The following is a 26,810-nucleotide window of genomic DNA, read 5'->3' on the forward strand; positions in this document are numbered from 1 at the left end:
GTTGTATTGCATTACTTCTATACTTCAGTGACTTAAATCAGTTTTCCAAGTAATGTTAAGATGGAATTTTATTCAGACATTTGACAATTCTAAAGAATTGCATTTCCTGATGGAAACATGCCTGTTCATGCCATTAGTAGGTAAAAAGAGGCCTCTCTGGATAATGCCAATACTGTCTGTTTAAAGTTTATTTTATTTTTTATGATCAGTTTTGAAAAGAAAAAAAAAAAGTTACTTACCGGCAAAATTTGAAAATGCTTTATTTTTTGATGATGGCAAAGTGTAAGTACAAATGCCTTTGGATTGCTTTGGCTGTCCCGGAGAAGAAATAGCCTAGGAGAGAATATTTTTAAGCACACAGTAAATACAATAATCCATTTCTCCATTAATAATCACAAGTACTGAGTAGTTTCATACTGCTGCCTAACTCTTTTTCAGTTGCTTTAACAGGCAGTTTGCTTTTCATTTTTATACCAGGCTTATGAAAGACTAACTGAAGAAGAAAAAGTGAAGAATGCATGTCATTATTTCTTCCCCTATGTATGAGGGCTGCTTCGAAAGTAATGCCTCCTATTTTATGATGTTGGCCCACGATGTCAAAGGCAGATGGTGATGGTATGGCAGTAGAGGTTGAACATTCTCAGCAGTATTTCATTACATTTTGCTGCCGTGCAACAGATGGCAGCAGAGGGGCAGTCTGACAGAATGGCATCTGATGTGGAAGTGTGGATGAAGCCAAGTGATTAAGTCACTGAATTCCTCCATGCAAAAGAAACTGTTCCCACTGACATCCACTGACGTTTACTGAACATTTATGGAGAAGGAACAGTGGATGTGAGCACAGTGAAATGGTGACTGATGTGTTTCAGCAGGGCAGCAGTCATGTGAAAGATAATCTGCATGAATCTCCAGAACATAACCACAGAACTGTGTATGGAGCTGAATATAAGCTTCAACTACTTTGGAAACTATGGTGGGAAACCGGAATATTGTAAAGTTTACACCAAGTGGGCCCCCAAAAACTCAAATACAGAGGCAGAGAGAACACGGTGTGCAAGGTTGTCAGGACACTGAACCAATAAAAGGCTGAAGGTGTCAGCTTCATGGATCACATTTTTACTGGTGACAAGACATAGTGTCACCACTGCAAGCCAGAGTCAAAATGGCAGTTTATGGAGTGGCAACACGTGAATTCTCCATCAGAGAAAAAGTTCAAGACACAGCCCTCAGTGGCTAAAGTGATGTGTACTGTCTTTTGGAATAGGAAAGAGGCAATCCTTCTGGATTTCCTGGAACCCAAGCAAACCATCAACTCTTGACTGCTGCATCATAATGCTGACTAAGCTGAAGGCTCAAGCTTTCAGACTCAGGCAAGAGAAGATAACATTTCCTCTGTAACATGGTAACACCAGGCCCCATAGCAGTTCATAGATGGTGGAGCACGTTGCTCATCTTGGCTAGACTGTCCTACCACACCCACCACGAAATCCCAGTTTGGCACACTGTGATATCCATTTGTTTAGGCATAAAAAAGATGAACTGTGTGGGCAACAACACTATCATAGCAGCTGTGAAACTGTGGGTCACTTCCACTGGCACAGATTTTTATGAGTGCAGCATGCAAGCTCTTGTTCATCACTGGTGAAAATGCTTAGCTAGTAGTGGTGTTTTGTAGCTGAGAATTTGCTCTATCAAATAGTTTTTATTGTGCTCTTTGTATCTGTGTTTTTTTTTTTTTTTTCCCACAGAAATAAATAGAAACCATTACTTCTGGAGCAACTGATATAGGAGGCATTACTTTCAGGGTGACCTACGTATGCATGAAGCTTTTGTATTTTAATATACAAGAATTTGTTCCGATTCTCCAATATCTTGCATTAGTTTACAGAATTTCAGTGTTAGTAAATTACACTTAAGCTAAGTGGCTGCAATTCCACCGAAAAAGATCATTACTTTCTTAAAATGATTTCTCAGTTAAGTAAGATCCAGGATGGGGAAAACACATGCTGATTTTCCCCCAAGAGACTATTTTTCTCTCAGCATCCTCAGAAAAGAACTTACTTTAGGAACTATAACTAGCAACAACACACACCATGGAACTGTCACTTCTGAGTTGACCCACAGAGTCCTAATTCAATAGTTAAGTCTATACTTTAGCAAGGAAAAGTATAAAGACATTTTAAGTCCTCAAAAACATCTCCTTAACATTTATGAGCTGAGGTAGGAGAACCTCTCCATGCCACAGGAAAAAAGTATATCCCTTTGGCATAAGGCCCAGAATGCTAATCACAAGTGGACTTGTGAGATGGCCAAGTGTTGTAGTTGGGCAGGCCTCAAGCCCTCTTACTGGCTAACCACTAAGGCAGGAACATGCTCTTTCAAGGCTGAGTTGCAAGAACTGCTTGTACTTTACGGACCTGAAAGAACTTACCCTAGCTTCTCAGAGCCAATTGAGAAATGTCAATACCACAAAAATGCATCATCGTAACCAGGATCACTCCAATACCAAGAGATGGCATGTCTTGCCACTACGGGAAAACATGCTTCACTTTCCTTTTTCTTCCTAGTAAGACAAGATGTGTGGAAAAGGAGCCTAAGACTTTACAAATTGGGATTCATCTCAGCAAGAAAGATCTTACCTGCCCCTGCCCTACTCCAGCTGGTCCTGCAGATATTTCTAAATTACCTTTCATCTAGCTATTTCAGATAATGCAAAGTATAAACTGGGAGTACAATGCAGAGCTCAGCACAACTGACCCTGCAGGTGTTTATGCCACTTCTTTGGCAAAAAAACAGCCTGTCTGCAGTAACAATGACTGCATATGCAGATATACCCTCAACAAACAGCTTCAAGAAACAAACAAAGAATAGAAGCATCACCTGCATATTTACATCGCTGGATATGTTAACAAGAGCCACTAGAAGCCTTCCCTATTCTTCCCCAGTGTTAACTTTTTAGCTGCCTTTGTTCAAGAACACACATAGCAGGAAAACACAAACAAGACTTTTTTTGTTCTGAAAACTGTCACCTACAGATCCCAGAACACACAGGTAATACAATTCCTTTGCTGTAAGTGAATGACCTCACTACAACTGAATGCTAACTAATCTCAGCCTTCCATAGTGACTGAGTTGTCTGAGTACAAATTGAACAGTCTCAAAGGTGTCAATGATCGTATGAATACTCAAGAAAGCATGGGCTACTAGATTCTTAATGCATCGTGTCAAAATGGACCCAAAATAGCCAAGCAGTTCTGTTATGAGAGACCCAGAAACTCTGCAGATCAGCTGTGCCCGCCTTCAGCAGTGCTCTTTTGCTTTTATTGGTCTGATAGCTAAAATCTTTTTCATACAAATCTCAATAGCTTTGGGCCACCAACACTGACCAAAAAACAAACAAGCAAACAAACAAAAACAATTAAAAACACTGTTTGATGAACGTGATGAATGTGCACAAGCAGTATTTCTCTAATGTGTTTCATTCTCCACAAGCCATGAATCAAAAAAATTATTTATGCTCCCGAGTCAGAAAATGCTGTTGCAAGGTTTGAGTCCTCAAAAGACAATATGGAAACTTCTACCTAAACCCTGCAGGCAGTGAAATCAATGAAATGAAGACAACTGTGTTCTTCTCATCCAATAAATAATTCATTGTTGAACTCCAATTTAAGGAATTTCCCTAGAATTACCATAGCTACATGCTACTAAGTGAAACAAAGAAGCTCAGAAAATACTTAAAATCTCAGCTATAGACAATTTACAGAAATGGAACAGGTACTTTCTTTCATTTATAACAGAAATAAATAGGAAGAAATAATCATTAACTGCTCTGATACATGCAAAAAAGCACAAACAGCTGGTTACAAATGTGTGTGCAAATGGATAATTACAGCTTTGTCTGAAGAAATACTTCCTCAATGCAGGTTAAAGTAATTAATTGTTTTCAAATTCTAACATTCTCTAAAATTTGATTACCTCTATTGAAAAAAAAACAAAAACAAAACACCCAACAGAACAACAAGTTGTGTATTCTTAATGTTTTCCAGATTAAGTGTTAGAACCTACTCCTACAAACATGTACTCAGGCTTTTGGAATTCCAGGCAAGTTACAATGGGATTGCTAAGAGTCAGGTTACCCATCAGTGCTCACAAACCTGTAAGCCCTTACAGCAGAAGTTATGTTCTTATCCACAGTACTTACCATGAAATCATAAATACCAAACAACAGCAATACCTACCCATCTACTAGCCCCTGCTGCTTAATAATCCTGTGAGATTCTTCTCTGGAGATTCTGCCATGAAACCAATGCTGTGTCCTATGAATAACTGGAGGTGAGAGGGAAAAGAGGCAATGGTTAAAAAACAGTAAGGTGTACCAGTTACTTCCACATGATATTTATTTAAACATTTTAAAAGTGGGTATAGTTTTGTTGCAGAACATGAAACGTCTTTAATTGATTAGTATAAAAATGAATCATTATGAAGAAGATGCACCAGCTGTTGCATAACCATGATAAACCAAGTGCACAGGCAGCATCTCCATGGACTGCAGGATTTGCAGATACATGGTCAGGGTAGTGATACAGTGCCCTTTCACCATTTCTTGAAAATGCTGCACCTGAACAATTCTTGGAATACAATATATGAGCTAACAAGGTCGAACCCAGTCCCTTTAACTCTAGAAGAATGAAAAGCACTTCAGATTGTGCTTCTGAGGGTGCACTTATCCTCAGATGTTTTTATTATTGCTTCATTGTTTTTCTAATGATATGTTTAAGTTCTATTCAGCAGAATAAAAACTCAGAATACCTGTGTTCCCTCTTAAGCAATGCAGGACACTAATATGCAATTGCCTATTATTTTAATAAACTTACAATGTCAAAGAGACGTTCAGGGCTCACAGGTATCTGTACTTCATGCAATCATTACAGAATAAAGGCTATTTTGAAGACTCCTACTTAAAAGATTATCAAATCACTTGTTGACCTTCCTTGTTTAAAATGAAGAACTGACTTTTGGATTATTATTTTTTTTTTACTGGAAACATTATGTAGTCTCAATTTTTGTAAAATCTGGGTTTCAAAAGATTAAAATTGAAGCAAATCTTAAGCGTGCCTTACAAGAAAGCTGATTTTCTTCTGTTACGTCTTTATAGGTAGGCGTACTAATGACAGAAGTTACTCATAAACATAAAACACAGTATTTCATATAAAGGCATTAACAGATTGCAGTCTATCTTTGCAGGAAATGATCTTTTGCTTACTCAAAAAAGCCTCTTACACTATGCTTACAAACAGCAGAATTTACCTGTACTCAGTGTGGAAGGGTGGAGTGGACTTTGGCTACCCAAGATGTTCATTCTTGTGCTACGTTTCTATAGAGAAAATGAATTACCATTAAATCCAGACTAACACCTCAACAGAAGAGAATTAGTGCACATGCAATACAGATTTAATTTACAGGAAACTTGGGGCTCGGCAAGTTTAGTGCCAGGATGAGAAAAAGAAATGCAACTTTGAAGGGAACTAATCTACAAGCAGCAGCTCAGTTCAGCTGGCTTAAAACGCAAGCCAGATGTTAATGGTGAAAGCTCAGTATCTTTAAAATAAAAAAAGGAAAAGAAAAAATATGACAGAAAAAAAGAAAAATCTGATATGTTTCTGCTCAGGCAAAACACTGGGCACTCAGTAAATCAAGCAGTATTTCCCTCCCGTACATAAAGCACTAGCTAGTGCTTCAGTGATGACTCCTATTCCCTAAGAGACGAGCATGGGGGAAAACTTGTACTGCAGCTGTCTGTCCACAAGACACTATAAACAAGTTACATCAGTTTTCATTGCAAGAGGTTCTGCCTCTTGTATATTCTGCAATTAAACTTACTGGGAGCAAGCCATTAGTCAGAGCCCCAGACTCTTCCATGTGGGGAAGCATTTAATTTGACATATTCCTCCTCAGAGACTGGTTTTGCAAACTGGCAGTAAAGTTCTGGTGAGTCTGCTTTCCCCCTCAACTTTCCTCTGGACACTAGGGGGACAGAGAAGCAGTGGTAGAAGGTTGTTGTGAATGTGACAGTTTTGCTAAAGATGGATATTGACTTTCAGATCTGCATGCTTGCAGTGTGATTGTTTCAGGTCGGATCTAAGCTATACTATGACCAGCACTGCACTAGTATCATAGCACGCTCTGTGTCTTGGCTCTCAACAGACACTGATGAAAAAAAAAAAAATAGAAAAGAAGAGAAAATAGCTACCCTCCAAGCATGTCCTTCTTCCATGGCAGCACTCTGTGCTTCAACAGGATTTTCAATAACTCTTCCTATTTGCCCCGAAAAATCCATTGCTACTAGTGAGTTTTCAGATACACTTCTCTGAAAAGGAATTTTCACTTGTTTCAAAAAACAGGGAAAGAAAAAACCAGCTTGAGAGAGTTTCATTTCAAAATGTTTTGCTTACAGAAGACTTTCCAAAGCTATCCTTCAACAACACAGGAAACATAGCTTATTTTCTTTCCCTTGAAAAACATTAACAGACACAAAAATACATGGTGTTTCTTCATAGGCCATATGGAATGGAGAAGATCCAAAGTTTCTGTTGTTCAGGTTGCCCACTTGCCCTATTACCATACCCCACTCATTTCCAGGGCCAGCTGGGATCCAAATATAGCATCTTCTATTTTAGATAGCTAACAGTCAGCTTTTGGCCCAACACTTTTTATGAGATTTAAGAGTGTGTTTTGCCAGACCTAAGCTGGCTTCTGCAGGGACAGCCAGATGTCTCTGTGCTGTACATCTCTTAAGTGCCTGGCATATCCAAGATTTTTCACTCACGTGGATAATGTAAACCTAAGATAAGTGGAGAGCCAGCTACATAAATTGTACTCATAAAAAATGTGAACTTTACATTGATATGCTACATAATGCTGAATTCACATTTCTTAGTGTAAAATTTTCCACTTTTAAAATGCAAAAGTAAATACATCTTTTTAAGCACAGTAATTAGGGAAACATTACTTACTACTGGAGTGGAAAAGTGTGGAAGCATGGCTTTTCTCTGCTGGGGAATTCTGTAATTCTGATACAACAGCATTCCATACTGTCAACAGAAAAGTGAATAAATTGTTATTTAAAGGTATGCCCTAGAAAAAAAAAAAATGTAGTGATTCCACTTAAACTGGAACAAGGTGCTGTCGGTTTATTTCCATGATCAGAAACTGTCCCAGAGCAATTTGCATTGAGGAATAGTGAGTGGCAGGTGGGAACAGAGCAGTAAGTATGCACAATAACTTTATTTAAAAGGTGGCACTTGTACAAGATTGAGCAAAATACACAGCTCATCTCTGCCACTCTCAGCTATTAACTTATATTCCTTATGGAATACGAGCTTTCACTCAAGGTCCAGATATCACCTCCTCCTCTTTTTACCTTCCAATAATTTGAGATTAAATATATATATATTTATTTATATTTATTTATATATATTATAATATATATATATATATATATATATATATATAAAATAATATATATATATAATTTATATATTTATTATATTATATATATTATATTATATATAATATATATAAATATAAAATATATATGCATAAGAAGTTTACTAAAAGATAACACAAAGATGAAATCAGCTTTCATAATGTTATAATGCTTTCTAATTCACTCGATGTTTTAATAAATTTTGACAGAAAATAACACTTCCAGTATTTTTCTCATCTTTAAAAAGTGAGTGAACTACTCATGTCCCTCCTTCACTGAGATCAGTTTTAGAAACACTAGTAGCTAGGACAGTAGGAGAACATCTACTCAGTGCCCTCCCAAGAGGGGCATAACTGAAGTATATCAACACTGCTTACAGAATGTTCTAATTGAAGTTGTATATGTAATTTTATTAATGAAGTAAAACTGTATGATTAGCAAAAGCTGAATCTGTAAGTAAATAAAAAGGAGAGCGACAGCCATAGCCACGAGACACAGCCTTAATTTTCCCCGACTACACACCTTTAATCATCTTTCACTGTTTCTTAATAACAAAATCTTTTTTTTTTCCTGGCATAAGGGTCAATGAATGTTAGATGCCAGTGCACAGAAACTGAATGCCATACTGTTTTTGCCACAGGTCACACTGCAAAGAAAGACGCTTCTGAACACATAAGATGCATGTCTACACATTCAGTATGAATAGCTAACTCTACACTGGGGAGGTTCTTCCTTGCCATTCCAGGATCATTAGTGCACCTAAACTCTTCTTTCTTTTGATGATACCATAAATGATAACCTCAACGCACAATTCACTACAATTAACTGATCCACTCTGCAGCTCACTCACAATGAAAAATTAAGTATAAATCAGAAATAACAGTAACAACAGAGGGAGAAGGGCATTTTGCTGTAGAGGTCTGGAGTGGAGCGAAAGACACAGATTTTGCTGATGTGGCCTGCTGCTTAGGCAGGAAAAGCAACTGTAGTCATTTGGGTAAGAGACCAAGCAAATGGAGCCCACAGCAGCCTCAAGGAACATCCTGGCATTGCCTTGAAGCTGCGTCCCCATCCTAGCGGCTTCCTTGCAGTGCTAACGATGACAAAACATCTTGGGCACAGCTTGGCAGACAGCAGTCACAGACAGCACACGGTGTCCAAGGAGGACCACATCCTGGCCTCATTCCCACTGCAGTATCTGGGGCCAGCCTTGCTCCCTGACATAAAGTAGAGGGATTTTGTGGTTGGCTCTTTCCAAGTATCTGGAATTATATGCTTACTATAGAGAGAGAGCCAAAGTTGACTGAGTTCAGTGTTTCCATTTCTGTTTTGGTGGATCTAGTATGGGGTACCACAGTACCAGTTTCTACATGCCCATACTTTTTTAAATTACATTTCTTTGTTAGATTTTGAAACAGAATACTAGAGATAGGATAAATGCATGGAAGAGAAGTGGGATTTTCATGGGCAACCCATTAGAGAGAACTGGTACATATTTTATATATTTTATTTTCTTATAGGTGTATATTCCCTTTAACATGATGTAGGACTTAGGTAGAATGAACAAAGTAATAGTTGTTTTTGAGGCAGCATCTTCAGGAATAGATTTAAAAAGAAAATAATTTCTGCTTCAAACAGCACAAAATAACCAACTTTCTCCTCAGTTCTTCCTACAGTAAATTTGTTTAAAAAGTACTGAGAAGCCTCTTTCCATATTATCAAGAAATTTAATTATTTAGTCTCAGGTATGAATAACTTTAATATAGAGACAGAGGGGCTTATTTTTGTTATTTATTATTTTTGTTATTGCTGAACCTTCGAAAAATTGAAAAAACTAAGAAGTGTGTAGAAAGCAGTCTGTTCTAGGTGAGATATTCACTTACCATAACCAAAATGTTTTCTTTACGGTACTTGCAAATAAGTGTCACACAGTTTTGTTGGTTCATTCACATACCTTTGCCTCGAACTCTGAAATTATACTGGATTCATATGCACAGAGGATTCATCTCAGTGCAGTGCTTAAAAGTTTGGGAGGGACAGTTCTATCAGGCATGCTGCTCTTAGCCGTTATTTTGGAGGTAGACGACATTCAAGAACATGTAGATATTTTTTAATGAGCAAAAAAATGGCAACTGCAACTTGACAACAGGTGTAGCTCTATTTACAGAAGAAATCTGATACCTTGAGGAGTCGAAAGGCAGTCATCCAGCATGTCCTGCTTTGCTCATCTTCAGCACACAACAACCTCAGTTCCTTTGTTTCATTTCTTACTCTGTTGGGCTATAGTGGATTAGAAAGAATTCAGCTCCATTCAGTAAAAACCAACAACACTGTAAGTTTACTGTAAAATAAAGGCAGATACAGTATATGTCTACAAATTGGACAGAGAAGGCTTACATCGCTCTGAATTCAGCCTCATCAGAAGCTGAACAAGTTTTGAATGAAATTCCTTTCTCTGCTTGATCCAGCAAGATAAACTTCAGAGCTCTGTAATACTTGCAATTCCTGCAGTTTGTAGGAACAAGGTACTCAAGTCATTTCAGAATGAGAAACAAAGAGCACACCTGATTTTGTTTGTTTGGAGACCCAAAGTTTCAGTAACTGATTCTAAGACACTCAGAAGCCTTCAAAAATCAGATACGGAGACCAGATCCTTCCCTACCACACCCTCTTTGCTGTACCACCATCATTCCGATACAGTCATCACTCACTCTGGAAGTTCTCCTGCAGTTTAAAGCTTTTCCTGCTGTTTATGTTCAGATTTTTATGCATCTCCTGAGCAGTACTCTCATCATCTCCACATGTGGGCCTCCATGTTGCAAGCATCACAGATCAGCCCTTACAACTTTCTAGCCTAATGCACTCAGTTGCTGATAGTGGCAGCTTCTGAAGCTGATCATAAATTAAGTGCCCAGTACCTGTAGGGAATGACAGGCTTTGACCTGAATGGACCAGAAATGCCTATATTGGCATGATGCTGTCCTGCAGGGAGTGCTTGGGCTCTTCCCGCTGAGTACCTTCCAAATGTCTGCTTCCATCAGTTCAGTACATATCCTTAGCCAGCCTCTACTAAGTCAAACCGAAGCAGACTAGCTCCAGAACAGTTGCTAGGAAGGAGATGACTTCATTTCTGTCAATAAAACCAGCTCCCATCCATATTTTCTTGACAGAAAATGAGATGGAGCTTTGAAGTACTTTTTACTGACATTTCAGTGGCAGCACATAAAAGGGACAACTCTGGATGCAATCCGATGAGGAAAAAGACAGCTTATGCTGCTATGCCTTACTCTTCTTCCTCTATAAGAATAAGTTGTACAAGTATATGCATGTGCTAGAGAATGAGTATCTCTAAAGGAAGCAGTATTAATAATTCTAAATGCTAAGAACGCTTCTGAACTGTTTTGGTTATTCTTGCCAAAAATGCAATCCTATCCATCAGCACAACAGTTTTAGAATCCTTAAGGGCAACTGCTTATTTGTATTTCCATCTTCCATGACAATCTTTCACTTGAAATAAATGCAAACCTCTGGCCCATAATTATGGTACAGTTACACAAGATCACAGTTTGATCTTTGCTGCTACACAGTTCTGGTGCTCACTATCCAGAGAATCTTTCCTGTTTCATCACAGTACTAGAAAAAAATGATTTCATGTGTAAGGTGAACCAAGGCCACCTCACAGGCACACCATGCTTCAGCACTGAGCTGATCCTGCACAGAAATTTCCCAATCCAAAGAAGCAACAGACAAAGTGTTAAAAATGTCACATAAAATGATGGCAAGATTCATAGAACGTCTGCCAAACAAAAGACTTTCAAGATCAGGTTTTCCTGACAGGAATACTTGCTGACTTTTACATACAAACCCATTTAGCTGGCAGGACGCTGAGCTACTGTCACCATCTTGTATTCTGAAAGAACTTTGTGAGATTTACCTTTATACAAAATCCATACTCGGCAGGTGCATTGTACAACTTCTTGCCTGCTATCAATGAGAAGATATTGCTGTCTTCTAGGTCAGCCAACAATTGCAAATGTCTTGGCTCCTGCAGGAGTAATGTGTTTTAGAACATGTAAGAATAACCTTCTGGAACACCTTGCTGCAAGCTCTGCAATCTTGAAAGACCAACATCCAACAGAGGGCAGTATGTGAACACTTTGCTCCTCTCAGACAGCCTGAAGTGGACATTGCATGCTGCAATTACCAGCCTACTAGCCTAAGGTGCTTCATAGAAGTTGACAAAGTATTTATTCCAATGCACTGAATTGAAAATGGCATAGCCTATTTCATTGCTTCTGGAAACTCTGAAAATAAGATAATGCAAAATATTTTTTGAAGTAGCATTTAAAATAGATTAATCAACAACATGTTTGAAAAGTAGGATTTTTCTTGCTAACCTTGTTAAGGTGACTTCAGCAATCACAATTGTGTTGTCTGGCTAGGTTGGTTTTGTTATGTAACACAGTTACAAAGCCACTGTCATAAACTGAGCCCAAGACTTGTTTTCATTTGATCATGGTTTGCTTATCCTTTTCTATGCAATAAAAAGGGAAACACTTTGTGCAAATACTAAAAAAAAAAAAGCAAAAAAAAAAAAATCCACTGTAAAATAAGAAAATCACATGCTAGTAGTTGCAACTTCTTTTTTTAATCTTACCTTTGAAGTTCCTTTTGTAGAACAATAAAGTCCTGATCTCCTCAAACACACATACAATTTCTTCCATGATTTCCTACCCAGCTCCTTCACATGCAAGAAACCTTGTATTTCAGGACAGCTACTGGAGTTTAGAAAGTTCTGTTGGAGATGAAAACATAAGTGATAACTGTCCTAAGCATTTATCATAAAATCAACATTTTTCTTTGCAGAAAAGACAGGCAAATTGCAAGTCACTTCACTGACTTTGGGCATTGTTTCACTGTATGCTTAAATTGACCTACATGTTTTAACTGTTTTACAGCCAAGATGGGCATTCCTTCTCCTATCACATCTACCTGGCTAACTTTCTGCCATTTCCTTTGTGCCATGACTAGCAGCCTTAGTGATGCAAAGCCCAATGAACTACTGTTCAAACCCTCCCCAATCCAGAATAGCTCATGTCTTGACAGATAAATGAAATGTGCCAAGACATCCAGTCTCCACACAGTTTCAACTGGAGGCAATTTGGCAACACGGCCAGGGGCACAGAACAGCAACAGCCACTGGCAGCTACAGCTGGACTGGTTTGAATGCAGATGTGAAGCAGGAGCCTTAATTACGAAGTTTGTGTTTCTGAATGTATGTTTCTGAAGCAGAATCTCAGTGTTTATTATACAGCAGGTTTATCTATAGTGTGGTAAAAAAAGTCAATTCAGGTTCATGACTAAATCCTTCTCTGCATCCTCATTCTACTTGTGCTTGACCTGAAAGGACCTAAAGTAAGCATATTCATTATTTAAAGAAAGTAATAGCCCGTCCATACAATTCAGCCAACTAATCTAACTTGGAAACATTGGCCAAAATCTGCAACTTCATCCAAAGTTTCAGAGTGGGAACAGCCTACTGCAGGCTTCCCCATACCAAAGTCCCGTACAGCATACATGCACCTGTCCCAGGGCAAGACATATGACAGGCCTCAGGGATTGGACTCAATCACTTCCCGAGGCCCCTCCCAACCCCTGCAATTCTGTGATTCTGTGACAACAGAGTACATAACTCAGATAGAAACTCAGAGCAGTAAAATAAATGTCAGCAATGATACTACACCTCCAGATCCAGAAGTATTTAAGTTACGTTCTTGGCATAATTAGAGGGACCACATATGGAATCATTTCTTTTGCCGTATGTCAAAGGAAGGAAGTATTAACTATGGTTAGCCAGTTGATGGATTGTTCCTTTACTACAGTGGGCTAGATTTTTAAATGACAGAGAGCTTGGTAAGTAATTTAAATGCCAAACTCTTAATAAATTCATGTAATAGGAAGAAAAATTCATAAAACCTGTTGGTCTAGATACCTCTGAAATGTTGTATTTTGGTGTTATTTGGTAGACAGTGCTCACAGAAAACAAACCAAAAACCACTGCCATTTGTTAGAATTTTTAGTTGCATTAAAATTTACTCATTTTTTATTTCCCTCCCAACATCTTATCTAACAGACTAGAAAAGCATAGTCAAATGTCTTGCTGTTTATAGTATAAATTTACTTCCCAGCTCTGGAAATTAGAGACCAAAGGAAGGCAATATTCTCTCAAAGGCAGCTAAGCTATAGTCCAGGTAGATAAAACCAAAAGTAAACTAAGATGCAAGATTTTTGTATATCTGAGCAAGCCTAACATCAGAGAAAACAGATCCCACCATTATTAATGCTATTGTTAAGACTAGAAATAATAACTCTTAAAGCTGCACATGATATTCTGACATGATGCTTCATTTCTTTGCTATACTCTGTGTAACTAACAAACCAGTGCATGTTTGAGGTAGTCTTGGATGCAACATGCTTAATGACTACTAGATTGCAGGAAGTTTACCTCCAACAAATTACAGCAGTCACTGAAATTATGAACAGCAGTTGCATGTTTGTTTCTAAAAGCAAAGGGATATTTAATATAAATGCGTTAAGTAAGATTTATTTTTACAGTTGTACAACAAATTAAAGAGTATGTATCCATGCTCTCTGCCCAACTCTCTTGCACTGTTAATCCCCATGAGTCAGCTCTTTTCCAGGACGGCACCTAACTGAACCTTCATGGAATCAACTCTCCTATTTCACAGTGTTGTACAGTTTTCCTATGAAATTGCACTAGGCTCCAAACTTTCCAAAATTTCTTGCTCTTTTAATCAGTCCTTCTTCTCATCCTAACGAGCAAACTTGATTCCACACTTAACACTGCTGAAGAATCCAAGGTGTATTCACTTCTACTCCAACCAGTTTGGGTTCCTGATTACCACGAGATAAAGCACTGGAAAGAGTGCTTGCCCATTGAGAGTGCTTTCTCTCTGTGTGGGACACATCCCTGCAGATTACCCAGACTGAATAAGTAGGCCATGAAGTACTTGCGTGGCAACATGAAGGAGAAGTTCCTGCTCTAGAAGTATTTAGTGCGCCATGAAAAGCTGGGTCCTAATTAGAGAAGTACGAGTGCAAAGTTGACACAAGGACATTTGACTTTGTTGCATGTGAATTTCATTTTTAATTACAGAAACTGTCTTTTTGTTTCCCCCAGAAATGCATGTTAGTGCATCAAGCTCTTTTTGGTGAAAATGGAACCATTATTTATTAGATTTTAAAGTGGTTAGAGGTCAAAATGAGCAAACTAGTTCAAAAGCGAGTGGAAAATTCAGTTTTACCGAGTGGTCAATGTGAATTTGCACATGTGCAAAATGACAGAAATCAGCAGTTATTTGTACTTTGTTCATATACTTGAGCCTTCTGCTTTATAATTTTCCCATGTTATTCATGGTACATGTTATTCACGTCTTTCAGGCACCACTGTCTTACACACTGAATATGGTATTATTTAACAGTGTGTTTTAATTTGGCTTCAACACACCTGTGAGTTAAATGTCTCCTGTTTGAGAAAATGACTTAAAGTGAAAAAGATTTGACCAGAGGGTTTAGCATAGCGTGCTTAAACGTAAAGTTTAAGTGAACAAGCTGCAGGTCAGGGTGGTGGCCCTTCTGCATCGTCCTCAAAGATTAACTGACTGCACCACAGCTACTTCATGAGCAAGCAAGAAAATGTACAGTGACATCAAAACTTCAGTAAAAATTCAGGGCACATACAAGTCACTGCCACCCAGATTACAGAACTCTAACAACACACAGGGTACACACACCTGTAATTTGGGCTGGGAAGCTTTATGTGGGGTAACTTTGCAAATAATACACCTAGTTTTCTGTAATTATCTGCATGCACTTTGGTTACTTTAAAATATTTTTGGTTACTTTAAAAATACTCGGTGTGTTAGGATTAGGAACCCAAAGCATAATCTAGGACTTCTATCTGAACTACTGACAGAAGTCAGCAAGGGGGGTAGCAGCTACTAGCACAAAAACATTAGAGAAGGAGAGAAAGTAAGTCCTTTTGTGACAGTAACACACAGAGGCAGCTGCTTCTGGGTACCCACAGAGCATTTACCTGAGAAAGCTCAATAACCATGGAACAAATACTTATGAATACAGCTACAAATACTTTGTGTTTGTACCTTACATTTCAAAGCCAATGAGTTAGCTCTTTGTCAGGTCCAACATTCATAATACCTGCTAACTAAGCAGTCTTTCCCCAGCCAGCCATTTCTAGACCTTTAAATTCCCCCTCCCCTTTCCCCTAACCTCTCCCCTACAGTTCCAAAACCTTGTGCACACAGATAACTTCCAGTACCTGCAAAAGTTGTGACTGTGGAATACTGCCATTTGTTTGTTGGCACCAGGCAACCATCTGCTCTGGAAAGAAATTCTAAACACAAGAAAACAAATGTAAGTCATACTATATTTGAACACTTTTATATAGAATCAGTGAAATTTTGTTCCAGTCATAATTTTATCAAACTATCATTCTTAAATCAACTTGGAGATCTCTTTTCACACAAAGTAACACTAGGGCTTTTAAGTGCCATTCTTTCCTCCCTTCTGGTCACCAAAGCTGTAAGCCATGAGGCCATGCAGACAGAATCTAGATTTTTAAACATCTTGTACACAGTACTTCCTAAGTTCATTTTCCCAATGCTTCCTCTTCTCCTGAAGGCTTTAAAGGCCTCTACTTTCTAGGGAGGGACAGGAAAAATGACCCTGCAGGTTGGGTACTCAACAGCTCTTGTTTATTGCACATTTTGCCACTGAATTTCAGTGTTTACCTCTCTATCCAGGAAGGCTATCACAAACTCTCTGTAACTCCACTTGCATGCAGAACAGGAGAAATAAAAGGATATCTCTAACTTGCAGAGCCAAACAGGATGAAAATGCATTAAAAGAAATCTCATGTGGAAATGCTGCAGAATCTCCAGTAAGTACTTTTACCTTCAATAGTACTCTCCTTTTATCCAAATTATAGTTCTTTGGCATTGCATCTGTCCGACCTAAAACTTGCTCAATTCCATCAGAACACTCCACATGAGTTGCCATTCAAGGCTTATGTGTGACTGTTGATGCTTTCAGTTGGTTGTTCAACAATGAGTTTACATTCAGGACTTCAAACTTTTCAATCCATCTTTTGGAAAACCTACCCCTATATCTATTTGCAGTTCAGGATGATATAACACAGCCCACTATTTTTTCTTGTAACGACCAGTCAGCTGTGTGTTCTAGGAAATGAAATACTGAAAACTTAAAAAGGACAAGTGCAACGATTCTGACTGATGTCACATTCCCTGTTTCACATGCTACATTTGAATAATGTCAAAGTAAGCGTCTGTTCTCTTCTCCCCCATCCTGTCATCACAAAGCAAATATTGCCTAACACAAAAACAAGGTGCTTCTGCAGACATTTTAATTTTCAGCCCTTCTTCACAATATCTCATTCATGCTGAATCTTTACATCACAAAAGTCAAACAGCTCCTTGCTAAACAGATTACTTGATTTACATTTTTTTCCTTCAGTTCTCCTTTTCTTTTACCATGTTTAAAAGTGCTCATGTAATTCAGTACAATTCCGTTAAATCAGTCTTGAAATATTTCAACATTATTTCAAGCACGAAGACATGCAGAAATGCCTGAAATAAAACAATGACTACAACACGATGAATAACAACAAAAAATGTTCTAGTTGAAAACATTACCACTCTTCAGGCAATATAGATTTCAGTCTTTAAGGCATAAAGAGAAGCACTGAAGAGAAATCACCCTTCTGCCAGGTAGGTTGCACAATGAATTATGAAAGCTAACATTTACCAGCTTCTTTGAGAAGAAACAGTGCCATATGGCAATAGCTAATGCAATGGATAGGAAGCGTTTGCATTCTTCAACCAAAAGAATGATTTATTCTCAGATTGCAAGAGTCTGGGACTGAATGCCAAGCATTCTGCGTCTTACTCTCCTACTCTGTTATTAATTAAAGCACACCACATTAAACTATGTGCTAGCTCTTACGATACCAAACGTTCCGTGAAACACTCATGTGTTTTACACTGAACATTTACAATGAACACTCAGGTGTTCACTGGTTATCAGATGGGAAGTTCAACAGAAGCGCAAAATTACAAACATTTTGTGTGCAAGAAGGTTTCAAGCAGTAAATCAAGTCATGAGCTCCAAAGCAAGCACTAAGAAACGACAAACGCGTGTGGAGGAACATATGTGAGGATGCAGCAGTTGTGCCTGACTGTCCTTTGAGAAAGGAAATTCATTTCTCACCTGCAATAACTTCTGCAATGAGTTTTCATGTGACCTCAGGTATCTTTTCGCTTCTGGCACCAGAAATACCAGACTGACACAAAATCTGTTGTAATCTAAACCTTCTTCACTTTGCCCTCCCTTCAGCAGTTTAGATGAGCTGCACCAACTGACTTAGGTTCACGTCACTTGCCTGCTCCCACTTAACTGTTCAGATAAAATCTGAGAAGTAATTCCCAAATAAGCAACTACACTACAGACAGTTGAAAATTACATCATTCTAAGGGCATGATAAGAGCAGTGTTACACACAGTTATGATATACCACTTACTTTTCTAACATGGATAAACATGAGGGCATGGAAAGGGTGAGTTTCAACGAGTAGCAAAGACAGAGCACACTAGTAAGGCACAGCCACATGGGAGACAACATTCAACATATATATATCATGAAGAATCGTAAATTCCTTGTACATAACAAGGGGTTACAAAGAGATTTTTTTAGTACTACTCTCAGAAATTAAAAACTTGATACTGTATACTATTTGATCAACTTGCATCAAATCAAGGAACTTTGGGAAAGAATGAGAAAATTTGCTTGTTTTTCTTGAATCAATAAAGATTTTTCTGTGTTGGTCACACTCCAACACAGCAACGGTGATTTTTAAACAAGTATATAAAGCCTCAATATAGAAAAACAGTTGAGGCTTTTAGGCTGGGAATAGAATACAAGGAATATAAACATCACTTACAATTTCTTTGGAAAGATTTCTGTTTGGTTTTGTTGCGCTTTTTTCTTTTTTAAATAGATCTTCTAAGACCTAGCAGTGCCCATCACTGTTACTGCAACCCATCCTCCTCTGTGGTACAAACAATGAAGTAGAAAGACTCACCATGGGATTTTTGAAAAATTCATATTTTGCATAATTCTTCCTGAACAAAAATTTACTTTCACTTCCCATTGTGGACTCAACTTGAACTATGAGCTCATGATCTTCCAAGCATCTCTCTGTGGAAAAAGAACACAATATTAACACACAACCAACGAGAAGCAGCAGCAAAATCAACTTCCAGAGAATATTAGTGAAAGCAACTTAGTATAATTCCATTATCTTTATTGAAGTTAACAAAGCATTTTATAGCTCTCAAATTATACTGTCATGAGGTTTTAAAGGAACTAGGGCTTAAGCATTACAAAGTTTAATGTTACATGGCAGAGTTTGTTAAAAATATCTTTTGCTGGGGCTACACAAGAATGGACTTCTGAGAAAAGAAGAAACAAGATTTTTTTGTGTGCCTCACTGTCTGTCAGTAGCTTAAATAATACACACTAATCTCTGCCTTGTTTTTTTTTCTATTTGCTGTGGAACTGGAAACATGGAAAGATTTAAGGGGGAAAAAATTGTGAAAAGGCCACTGTTAGGTCTTGAACTATAGTGGAAATACAGTGTCTTATTTGACTACGCTCTATTAAAATAGTTCATTTCAAGGTGAACTTCAGGCCTTTATTGTAGATGCTAGACAATGGGGTTTATTATGAAAAAGGTCACAGGATCTACTTTACAAGAATACTGACAGAGACAAATGTTTTGTACACATGACAGGGCAATTTTCTGCTCTACATTTGGTTACAAGGTAACTCCCCATAACCACTATTTCTTTGGTCAAAAGAATGACACATCAAAGCATGATCAGATAGCTTAACAAATCCAATTCAGTGAAAGCAGTAACTCAAAAGAGGGCAACTGGCCTAAGTGTACACTACTAAATGAAATCATTATCTTGGCAAATCTTCAAAAGTTTCTAAGAAAATACGTAATGTTCTTCAAAAGTCTCATAGCCAGTATTTTCCTCTCATATATAATAGGGAATAAAAAGTGAGATCAAACAAAAAGTGACTTTCACTTAGCTCTATCCAAATCACATCACTGGCTGACCAAAAAAGTTTGGGTAGCCCCTTCCCCACTTCATATTCCTGCATCCTGCATTCTCACAATCAGAAATGCCTGCCAGCCCCCCAGGTTCACCTGGGGAATATTCTGGATATAAAGCAACTGGTATCTCAAAAAGCAGCACGTTCTTGAATGTCACTTGAATTATCTGAGCTGGCATAATGACGCTAAGTTCTTTGAAAATTTAACTCCTCCCTGAATGATCCCATTGTCTTTCATCTGCACTTAGACTGTCAGTCATCACCATCTCATTGATGAACTCAGAATTTGCCATGCTTTTGCAATGTCCAGCTTTGCTACAGATTACATTTCAACACTGAAAATTTTCCACATTGGGTGGCTTTTACATTAAGAGCTGCTTCCTAATGCATTAGCCACAACACCACTTTTAGGGACAGTTCTTTGACTACTGTACACTGGAACACTACCAATGATATAACTTAATGACATTTCATACTACCAGAGTCCTCATCATCTGAATCCCTCTACGTTATCTAGAGGCTTCACAGGTGAAGTTTCAAATATTGCCACTGATTTATTGCTGTTGTCATGGTTTGAGAAAACCCCTTAGGTCAATCTCCTCTCTTCACACCATGAGGAAAATGATGGGACTTTGAGGGTGGATGGTCTTTCTGTTGTTTTTTTGTTTGTTTGTTTTTGTTTGTTTTTTTTTTTCTCCAAAAATTTGCTAAGTTATATTGATAGTAATCTTCATCACAGTATGAACCCCAAAAGAAATGCTTTACTGCTGGATGCTTCTGTTACCTCTCAAAGTTGTGATCTTTGCTTTCCTAACACACTGTAGACTTGCCTAAAGGCAAGGACAAACCATGTCTCCTTTCTTCTGCAGAACAGAAGAACAGTTGTCAGTTTGGCATTCATAGGTCAAATCTGTGAAAGGAAGTTAGTCTGGGTTGGCCGCTTGGAAAATCCTGGGCAATTTGCACTAGGTTAGTACAAGTGGTATGGAATGCCATTTGATATGCCAGCAACTAAACTTCAGCCCTGCTTTGAGCTTTCTTCTACAAAACCAGAAGCGCAGATGTCAGCCTGTTAAGTTCAACAGGTCAGTTTGTCTTCAAGTGTCATTGCAGCAAAAGTGACCAGAAATATCTCTTTCCTTATCAGATAGGATTGACTCAGTCTCCTCTAAGCAGGTGCTGGAGGGACAGAACATACTTCTTTTTTTCCTCCAAACTGCCCTCCATTACCAACTAGACATATACAGAAGTGTGGAACTGACACAAGGTGGGAACATTAGTCAGATTCCATACTGAACAACACAAAGGCATGTCCCATAATTAGTGTGAAAAAGCCCACCCTGTTTTTGTATTCTAGCAAGCAGTGTGGGTTACACTTTTAATTTGTTCACATTAAAGCAAATCAAATTCAATACAAGTGTAAACAAAAAATATATGCATGAAACTCTGCATTATTATTTCTATTAATTTCTAATACAGATATCTCATCCTATTCCTAAATTAATGATAGTTAAGATTGGAGTAGCACGAGGAGAACAGCACATTTTAAGAAGAGCTTAGGTATATATTTCCAGATACAAATGAAATAACATGACCAAGTTTCACACTGCTTACATCTTGACCACAAAGCATTTTAGATAGATACTAGTTGCAAAGTGCAGCAGCAATCATTTACACATCTCAAATCTAAGCGAGTCTCATGATAGATTGCCACCATTGCCTCCAGTGAAAGTAAAAATAATCTGTGCAATCCAATAGCTGCTATTTGCAAGCTTGTATGTTGTTTGGAAGACAATTGAATATGTGTGGAAAGCAACCAGTTAGAGGAAGGCTCCTTAAAAACTGGGACCTAGAAGATCACCATAGTGATAACTACATGGTAGCGCTGAAGATTTACTCTTGTCCTCAGTCTGACCAGTACTAAAAGATGAACTGGTTCTGCAAACAGAACTCTTTTGAAACCAATGCTAGGCAAGCCCAAGAAAAAGATGTTAAATGAAAGGAATTTGCTTCCTTTGGTGGGCTTCTGGATTGCCACCTACAGCTCCAAGTCAGCAAAGATATCTCAATGTATCTTCTATAGAAATATAAGATCACAGGATTCTCGCTGCTCTGAAAACATTTTTCTTTCCACACTGCTAAATTCCTTTCCATCATGGCTTCATATTTCTGCTACATCAGACGTGCTATCTTAATTTTAGAGGGAAAAATATGGAACTTCGGTCAGCTACTGGTATCTTCACCTGAGGTGAGGAGATTAGTACCTTAATCTGACAGTATTTGACATACATAGGGAGGCACTTAGGTCACCAAGAACCTGAAAGTATGCAGCCACATAGCAGAACTCAAACTGCAACCACAAGAGGGTGAATGCAATGAACGCTTAGGTCCCCAAAAGATGAATTTTTATCCCCTTCTCTGCCCACACCCCTTCAAGCACTAAACATGTAAATTCTGTATCGTGTCTTTTCGACACTTGAAACGTTCGCCTCGCGCCCTCAAACAATGCGCTGCTTTGCCTGGCCTTCAGCTATGGAGCCTGGGGACAAAGTCTGGTGGCTGCTGGCGTCATCGCCTACACCCCTACTTCTGTGGGACAGCCTTTGTGCTCCGCTGAGAGCGAGAGCCCCGAGACAGGCAGGCTCTAATGTATATAAATGCAGCTGATAAGTATCTTGCTCTTTTCCCATCATTGTTAATTACCAAGTTATTTGTGTGTAAACAGAAGCTTTTGATTTCCTAATCAGCCTCCTGCCCGTTTCATTCAGAGATGTCACACACCAGAGTTTGACAGCACAATTAGTCACCATGGAAGCTATTGTGATGTCACAAACACTGAATTGTGGCATCATTGAATGAATCTGGCAGGAGAAGGATGTTGGTCACAAAGGAGAAGGCTTCTGTTTACACAATACCTTGGTAATCAGCAATGATGGGAAAGGGAATATAGCAAAAGGGAGCCTGGTAGTTTAATGAGCATTGATAAAACTCAACATTTGTAAAGGCTGTTACAAGTGTGCATATGGCACATGAAGCAGAGGACATAAAGATTCTGTAATTTATACCTTAATTCTTCACCTCATCCTACGTCCTCAAAACTGAAAGTATACCACAGCCATATACAAATGCTTCCTGTTAATTTTTTCACAGATTTATATATTAGGAGAGATACTCAATTAAAATCCCTGAATAATCAGAATATCCAACCGTTCCTCTTCTTTTTTTTCTTTTTTTCTTCTTTCTTTTTTCGAGTGCTATTCTGTGGAGCAGTGAATCTATGTTAAGCAATGTCAACATGGGGCACTGTATTTCCAGCAAATTCTTTTTTATTCATAAGGATTCTGAATTACGTTTTTAGAACTAAAAAACTCTATTAGCTACAGACAGCAGTCACAGTCCTAGTGCTGTTGACTGCAGCTTACAGTTTGTCTTCCTTTATTTTCTAGAAAAAGACTCACCATTAAGCACATCGACTAATACTCCAAATGCTACGCTTTTCTAAAGCACTGTCCTATGGCAGAATTTTAGACAGCACATCTGAACAATATGTAGTTGCATACTGTGCATCAGAGCCACGCAACTCATCAGAGCCACAAAATAACAGTAAAAGCAAGACTGAATAACACAAGATTCCTTCGGGTAGCGTAATTAAACCGATTTGTGGTGTTATTTAACTTCTCACAGTTTTTCTTCTTGTTGCCTTCTTGGAAATGTAACCATGACACCTTAATTCCAGTCAGGAGAATACTGCCTGGGGAGCAGATGCCACCACTGGTCTGGGGTCTGCCCATGTACCTGGTGGTGCCACTGCTTTTCCTTCCCCAGGTCAAGTTTGGCAGCCCCCTGCTCCCCCCCACCCCGGCTCCAGCTTCCATAAGCATTGCTGAGGGCATGTGAAACCGAGTGTGCTCTCCAGGGCTCTGACTGGTGATGAGCTGAGCTGTTCACAGGACCAGCTCCATGGATCAGACTTAATTTGCCTAAGCTGTTTATGTGCAATAGCTTCAGACACAGCAAGGTAGCAACAGAGCTCTAGCGTGAGGATTAGGCAGTTACTGTTATTTTTTAAAATAAAAATAGAAGATGGGAAACAAGAGAAAGGCTTAACACAACAAATTGCAATACACAAAGGCACGTATGTGGCTTCAGCTAATGTCACAAATAAAAGCAGCAGAAAGGAAACGATCCAGCTGAAAGCGCATTCACATGAACCACCCGTCAGGTCCCCAGGTAACCACGCCACCCCTTTAACCATTCCCTACCTAATCCTAGGTGAGGGTGATGCTCCACTAGAGTCCAGCTGTTATCATCCACACAATGACTTTTGTAAACCAGCAGCTGGCAGAGGTCCCTGGCTGTCATGTCTGCTAGAATCTCGACCACTTTGCTCGTTCCATCTTCACTAAAGACTTTTACATCCTGCAACATAAAGGGTACACTTACAGATCAGCAGCTCTGGAAAGAGGCAAACCGCACGGCCGCCGCCGGACGGAGCGAGTCCTCGTTGTGCCTGGGCTGGGGGAGCTGCAGCAGGGGCACGTCGGGTGGGCGTGTGGCACTGGGCAGCACTGGTGGCGAGGCCTTGGCCTCCTGCCCCTCCCCCAGTGCCTCCCTGCACCAGACAAAGATGAAGCAGCGTTAATAGGACCACATAGACAGGAGCAAGCCGGCAGCAGGTTCTTTATCAGGCTGTGCGAGGAAAGGAAATGTGAAAAACGAAGGGAGTGAGCGCTCCTGCAGGGCACTGGGGTGCAGGAAGGCAGACGTGGTGGGCACCTGCTGTTCTCCCGTCCGTGCAGTTGGAGGCCTCTGGATGCTGGCGGAGTGGCAGGCCAGGACCCTGGGGAGAAAATGGCTTGTGGAGCCCTGCTAACTTTGGGCTGCCGTGCCGGGGAAGTGCCACGCGCGGCTCAGTACACGCAGTGCTCTCCTTTCCCGACTTCTCCATCCTGGATTCCGAGTGCTTCGGAACCAAACCTGCCTGACCCACACATCCCAATAATAAAAGAGAGAAAGAGCAAGTCAGGAACCTTCTCCCCACCTCCTGGATTACACAGATGCTCTCCTCTTGGCATTGTTCTGCTCAGACACGACACAGACGCACTTGCTGTGGAATTATGTCCCCCACCAGCCCGCAGCTTGACGCTGGAGAGGAACTCCCCGCTTCCAACGCCGCATTCTGGCCGGAGAAGACAAACCTACCAAAAACCCAGAGGGTAATCCGAGACGGAAAATCTTACCTCAGCAGCACGTAAGAGGCAGCAGTCGGAAGAACAAGATGGCATTTTAAACACCGATCGCCTCTTGGCAGAGAGTTTGCTCTGCTGCCGGCCTCGGGGCCGGGCCGGGCCCTGCCCGCTCAGCACCTGTCGCCTCCCTGCCCGGGCTGCGGAGCGAAGCAGCCCCGCCGAGCTCCGCTCAAAGGGTTACACGCAACCTTTGCGGTAGTGAATCAAACCACACCGCGCAGACCAATCCTAGCCCTCCCTCCGACTGATGTAATCGTTTCCCACACACTATCAGACTTCCAAATTATTCCCGCCCCCCCAACCTCCCCCCCCCCCCCCCCCACCCTCCCATACAACAACAACAAAAAACTTACAAAGGAAACTCGCTTTCACGCCCGCCGCCCTGCGGGCACCCCTCCGGCAGCCCAAAGGGGAAGCCCCGCGGCCGCTGCAGCCTGGAGGGAGGAGTCAGCCCGGACAGCAAAAAGTTGTCTTTAAAAAAGAGCGCTCTGATCGGGCCGGCAAACTGCAAACCCAACAGCGAGCGAGACGGAAAGCTGTTGCTCCAGTTTGCGGGGAAAGAGGAGGCGATAGTACCCATTTAATTCTATTTCTTTACTGACTACTTTCCCGTCACAATCGACTGAAAAGGAATGGTACGAGTGAGAAGAATTCCCTGCTACTTTCTGCAGGGACACCAGCGGGTGCTGTCCCTCACAAGCAGCCCAAGCAGCTCCTCACCAGGCCTTGCTGGGCCTGGGGGGCTGAGGCTGCACTCAGTGCCTGCTGCTGACCGGTTCCAGGCAGGAGGAAAGCTCTTCTATCAAGGGTGCCTCTCTCATACCAGAGTAAGCTGTACAACCACCCTGCTCCTATGAATGGCAAGTCTTGGTGGGGTACCGCCAATGGAAGAAACCTGCCACTGCCTTTCAGACCCACTCAGGTCGTGCTTCCTCGTGCTCCCAGCCATCCCTCCTCGCCCTGCGTGCGGCCGGACACCGGGCTCTGGGGAAGCACGCTGGCATCTCACTGCACAGATACGAGCCGAGCTGTGTCAAAAACCCCACCACACTTATGGCCACGGCTGGTCGCAGCAGTGCTCCATCATGGTGCCTTTAAAGCCAAGGGACAGGCTGCACGCAGGAATTAAGAAGTTAACATCACTGACTATTAATAGTGCTGAGTTTGCCATCAAGGACAGCGCAAGGCCGCGTATCGCCACTGACATCAGGGATATAAAAGACTCCATCAGCAGCAGACGGAACGGCCTGAGCTGAACCTCACAACAGAGGACAAGAGAGAGGAGTGATGTGAAACCCCATCCCTCTGCAGAGGCGAGACCGCCAAGGTCCCAGAGAGGCTGATGCAAAGTGTAAGAGGATGCCTTGCCCTGCAGAGTGCTGCAGAGCATGACCTGCAGCCACAGCAGAGCCACTGACTCACAGTAAGGATTCGGCTCAAAACTTTCGGACACTTCCAGCAACAAAAGAGGCAGATAACAATATTTCACTAGCAGAGGGGTCCTGAAGTGAGTTGGTTCAATCCAATCCTCACACACTCCCTATCATGTCTCCCCTCCCCCCCCCTCCTTTTTTTTAATCACTTAAAGACATGAAGAGATCCCCAATCAAACTTCTTCCATCAGAAATATTATTTCACTTGCAAAATTTATTTGGAACTTAATATCCACAAAAGAAAATGAAGCAGAACTCATTCTGAAAAAAGCACTGCAATAATGAAATCGCTTAGCTTGCAGTGAGGTTCAGAAAGTTAGCCTGACACTTCTGCCCTGCATCCCTCAGAGAAATGCAGTAAGATACAACAGCACTGCCTGCAACAGTGATTTACAAAAGGCCCCA

At 40.3% G+C, this 26,810-nt stretch overlaps 1 protein-coding gene across 3 annotated transcripts in view; it reads right to left on the reverse strand.

Moving 5' to 3' along the window:
• Window positions 1–26,810, reverse strand: part of GRB10 (growth factor receptor bound protein 10) — a 138,901-nt gene that overhangs the window by 3,698 nt on the left and 108,393 nt on the right. For all 3 annotated transcript variants that reach the window (XM_052703513.1, XM_052703515.1, XM_052703514.1), the window contains 11 exons: window positions 23,986–24,142; window positions 18,684–18,799; window positions 15,846–15,920; window positions 12,144–12,281; window positions 11,421–11,531; window positions 9,668–9,766; window positions 7,014–7,091; window positions 6,251–6,367; window positions 5,308–5,374; window positions 4,239–4,326; window positions 240–333 (listed from right to left, as the gene is read on the reverse strand). In XM_052703513.1, coding sequence (XP_052559473.1) covers window positions 240–333; window positions 4,239–4,326; window positions 5,308–5,374; window positions 6,251–6,367; window positions 7,014–7,091; window positions 9,668–9,766; window positions 11,421–11,531; window positions 12,144–12,281; window positions 15,846–15,920; window positions 18,684–18,799; window positions 23,986–24,142 — 1,140 coding nt within the window. The remainder of the gene's footprint in view (window positions 1–239; window positions 334–4,238; window positions 4,327–5,307; window positions 5,375–6,250; window positions 6,368–7,013; window positions 7,092–9,667; window positions 9,767–11,420; window positions 11,532–12,143; window positions 12,282–15,845; window positions 15,921–18,683; window positions 18,800–23,985; window positions 24,143–26,810) is intronic.

This window comes from Tympanuchus pallidicinctus, unplaced genomic scaffold (assembly GCF_026119805.1).
Source record: "Tympanuchus pallidicinctus isolate F22 unplaced genomic scaffold, pur_lepc_1.0 scaffold5, whole genome shotgun sequence".
Classification (NCBI taxonomy): Eukaryota; Metazoa; Chordata; class Aves; order Galliformes; family Phasianidae; genus Tympanuchus; species Tympanuchus pallidicinctus.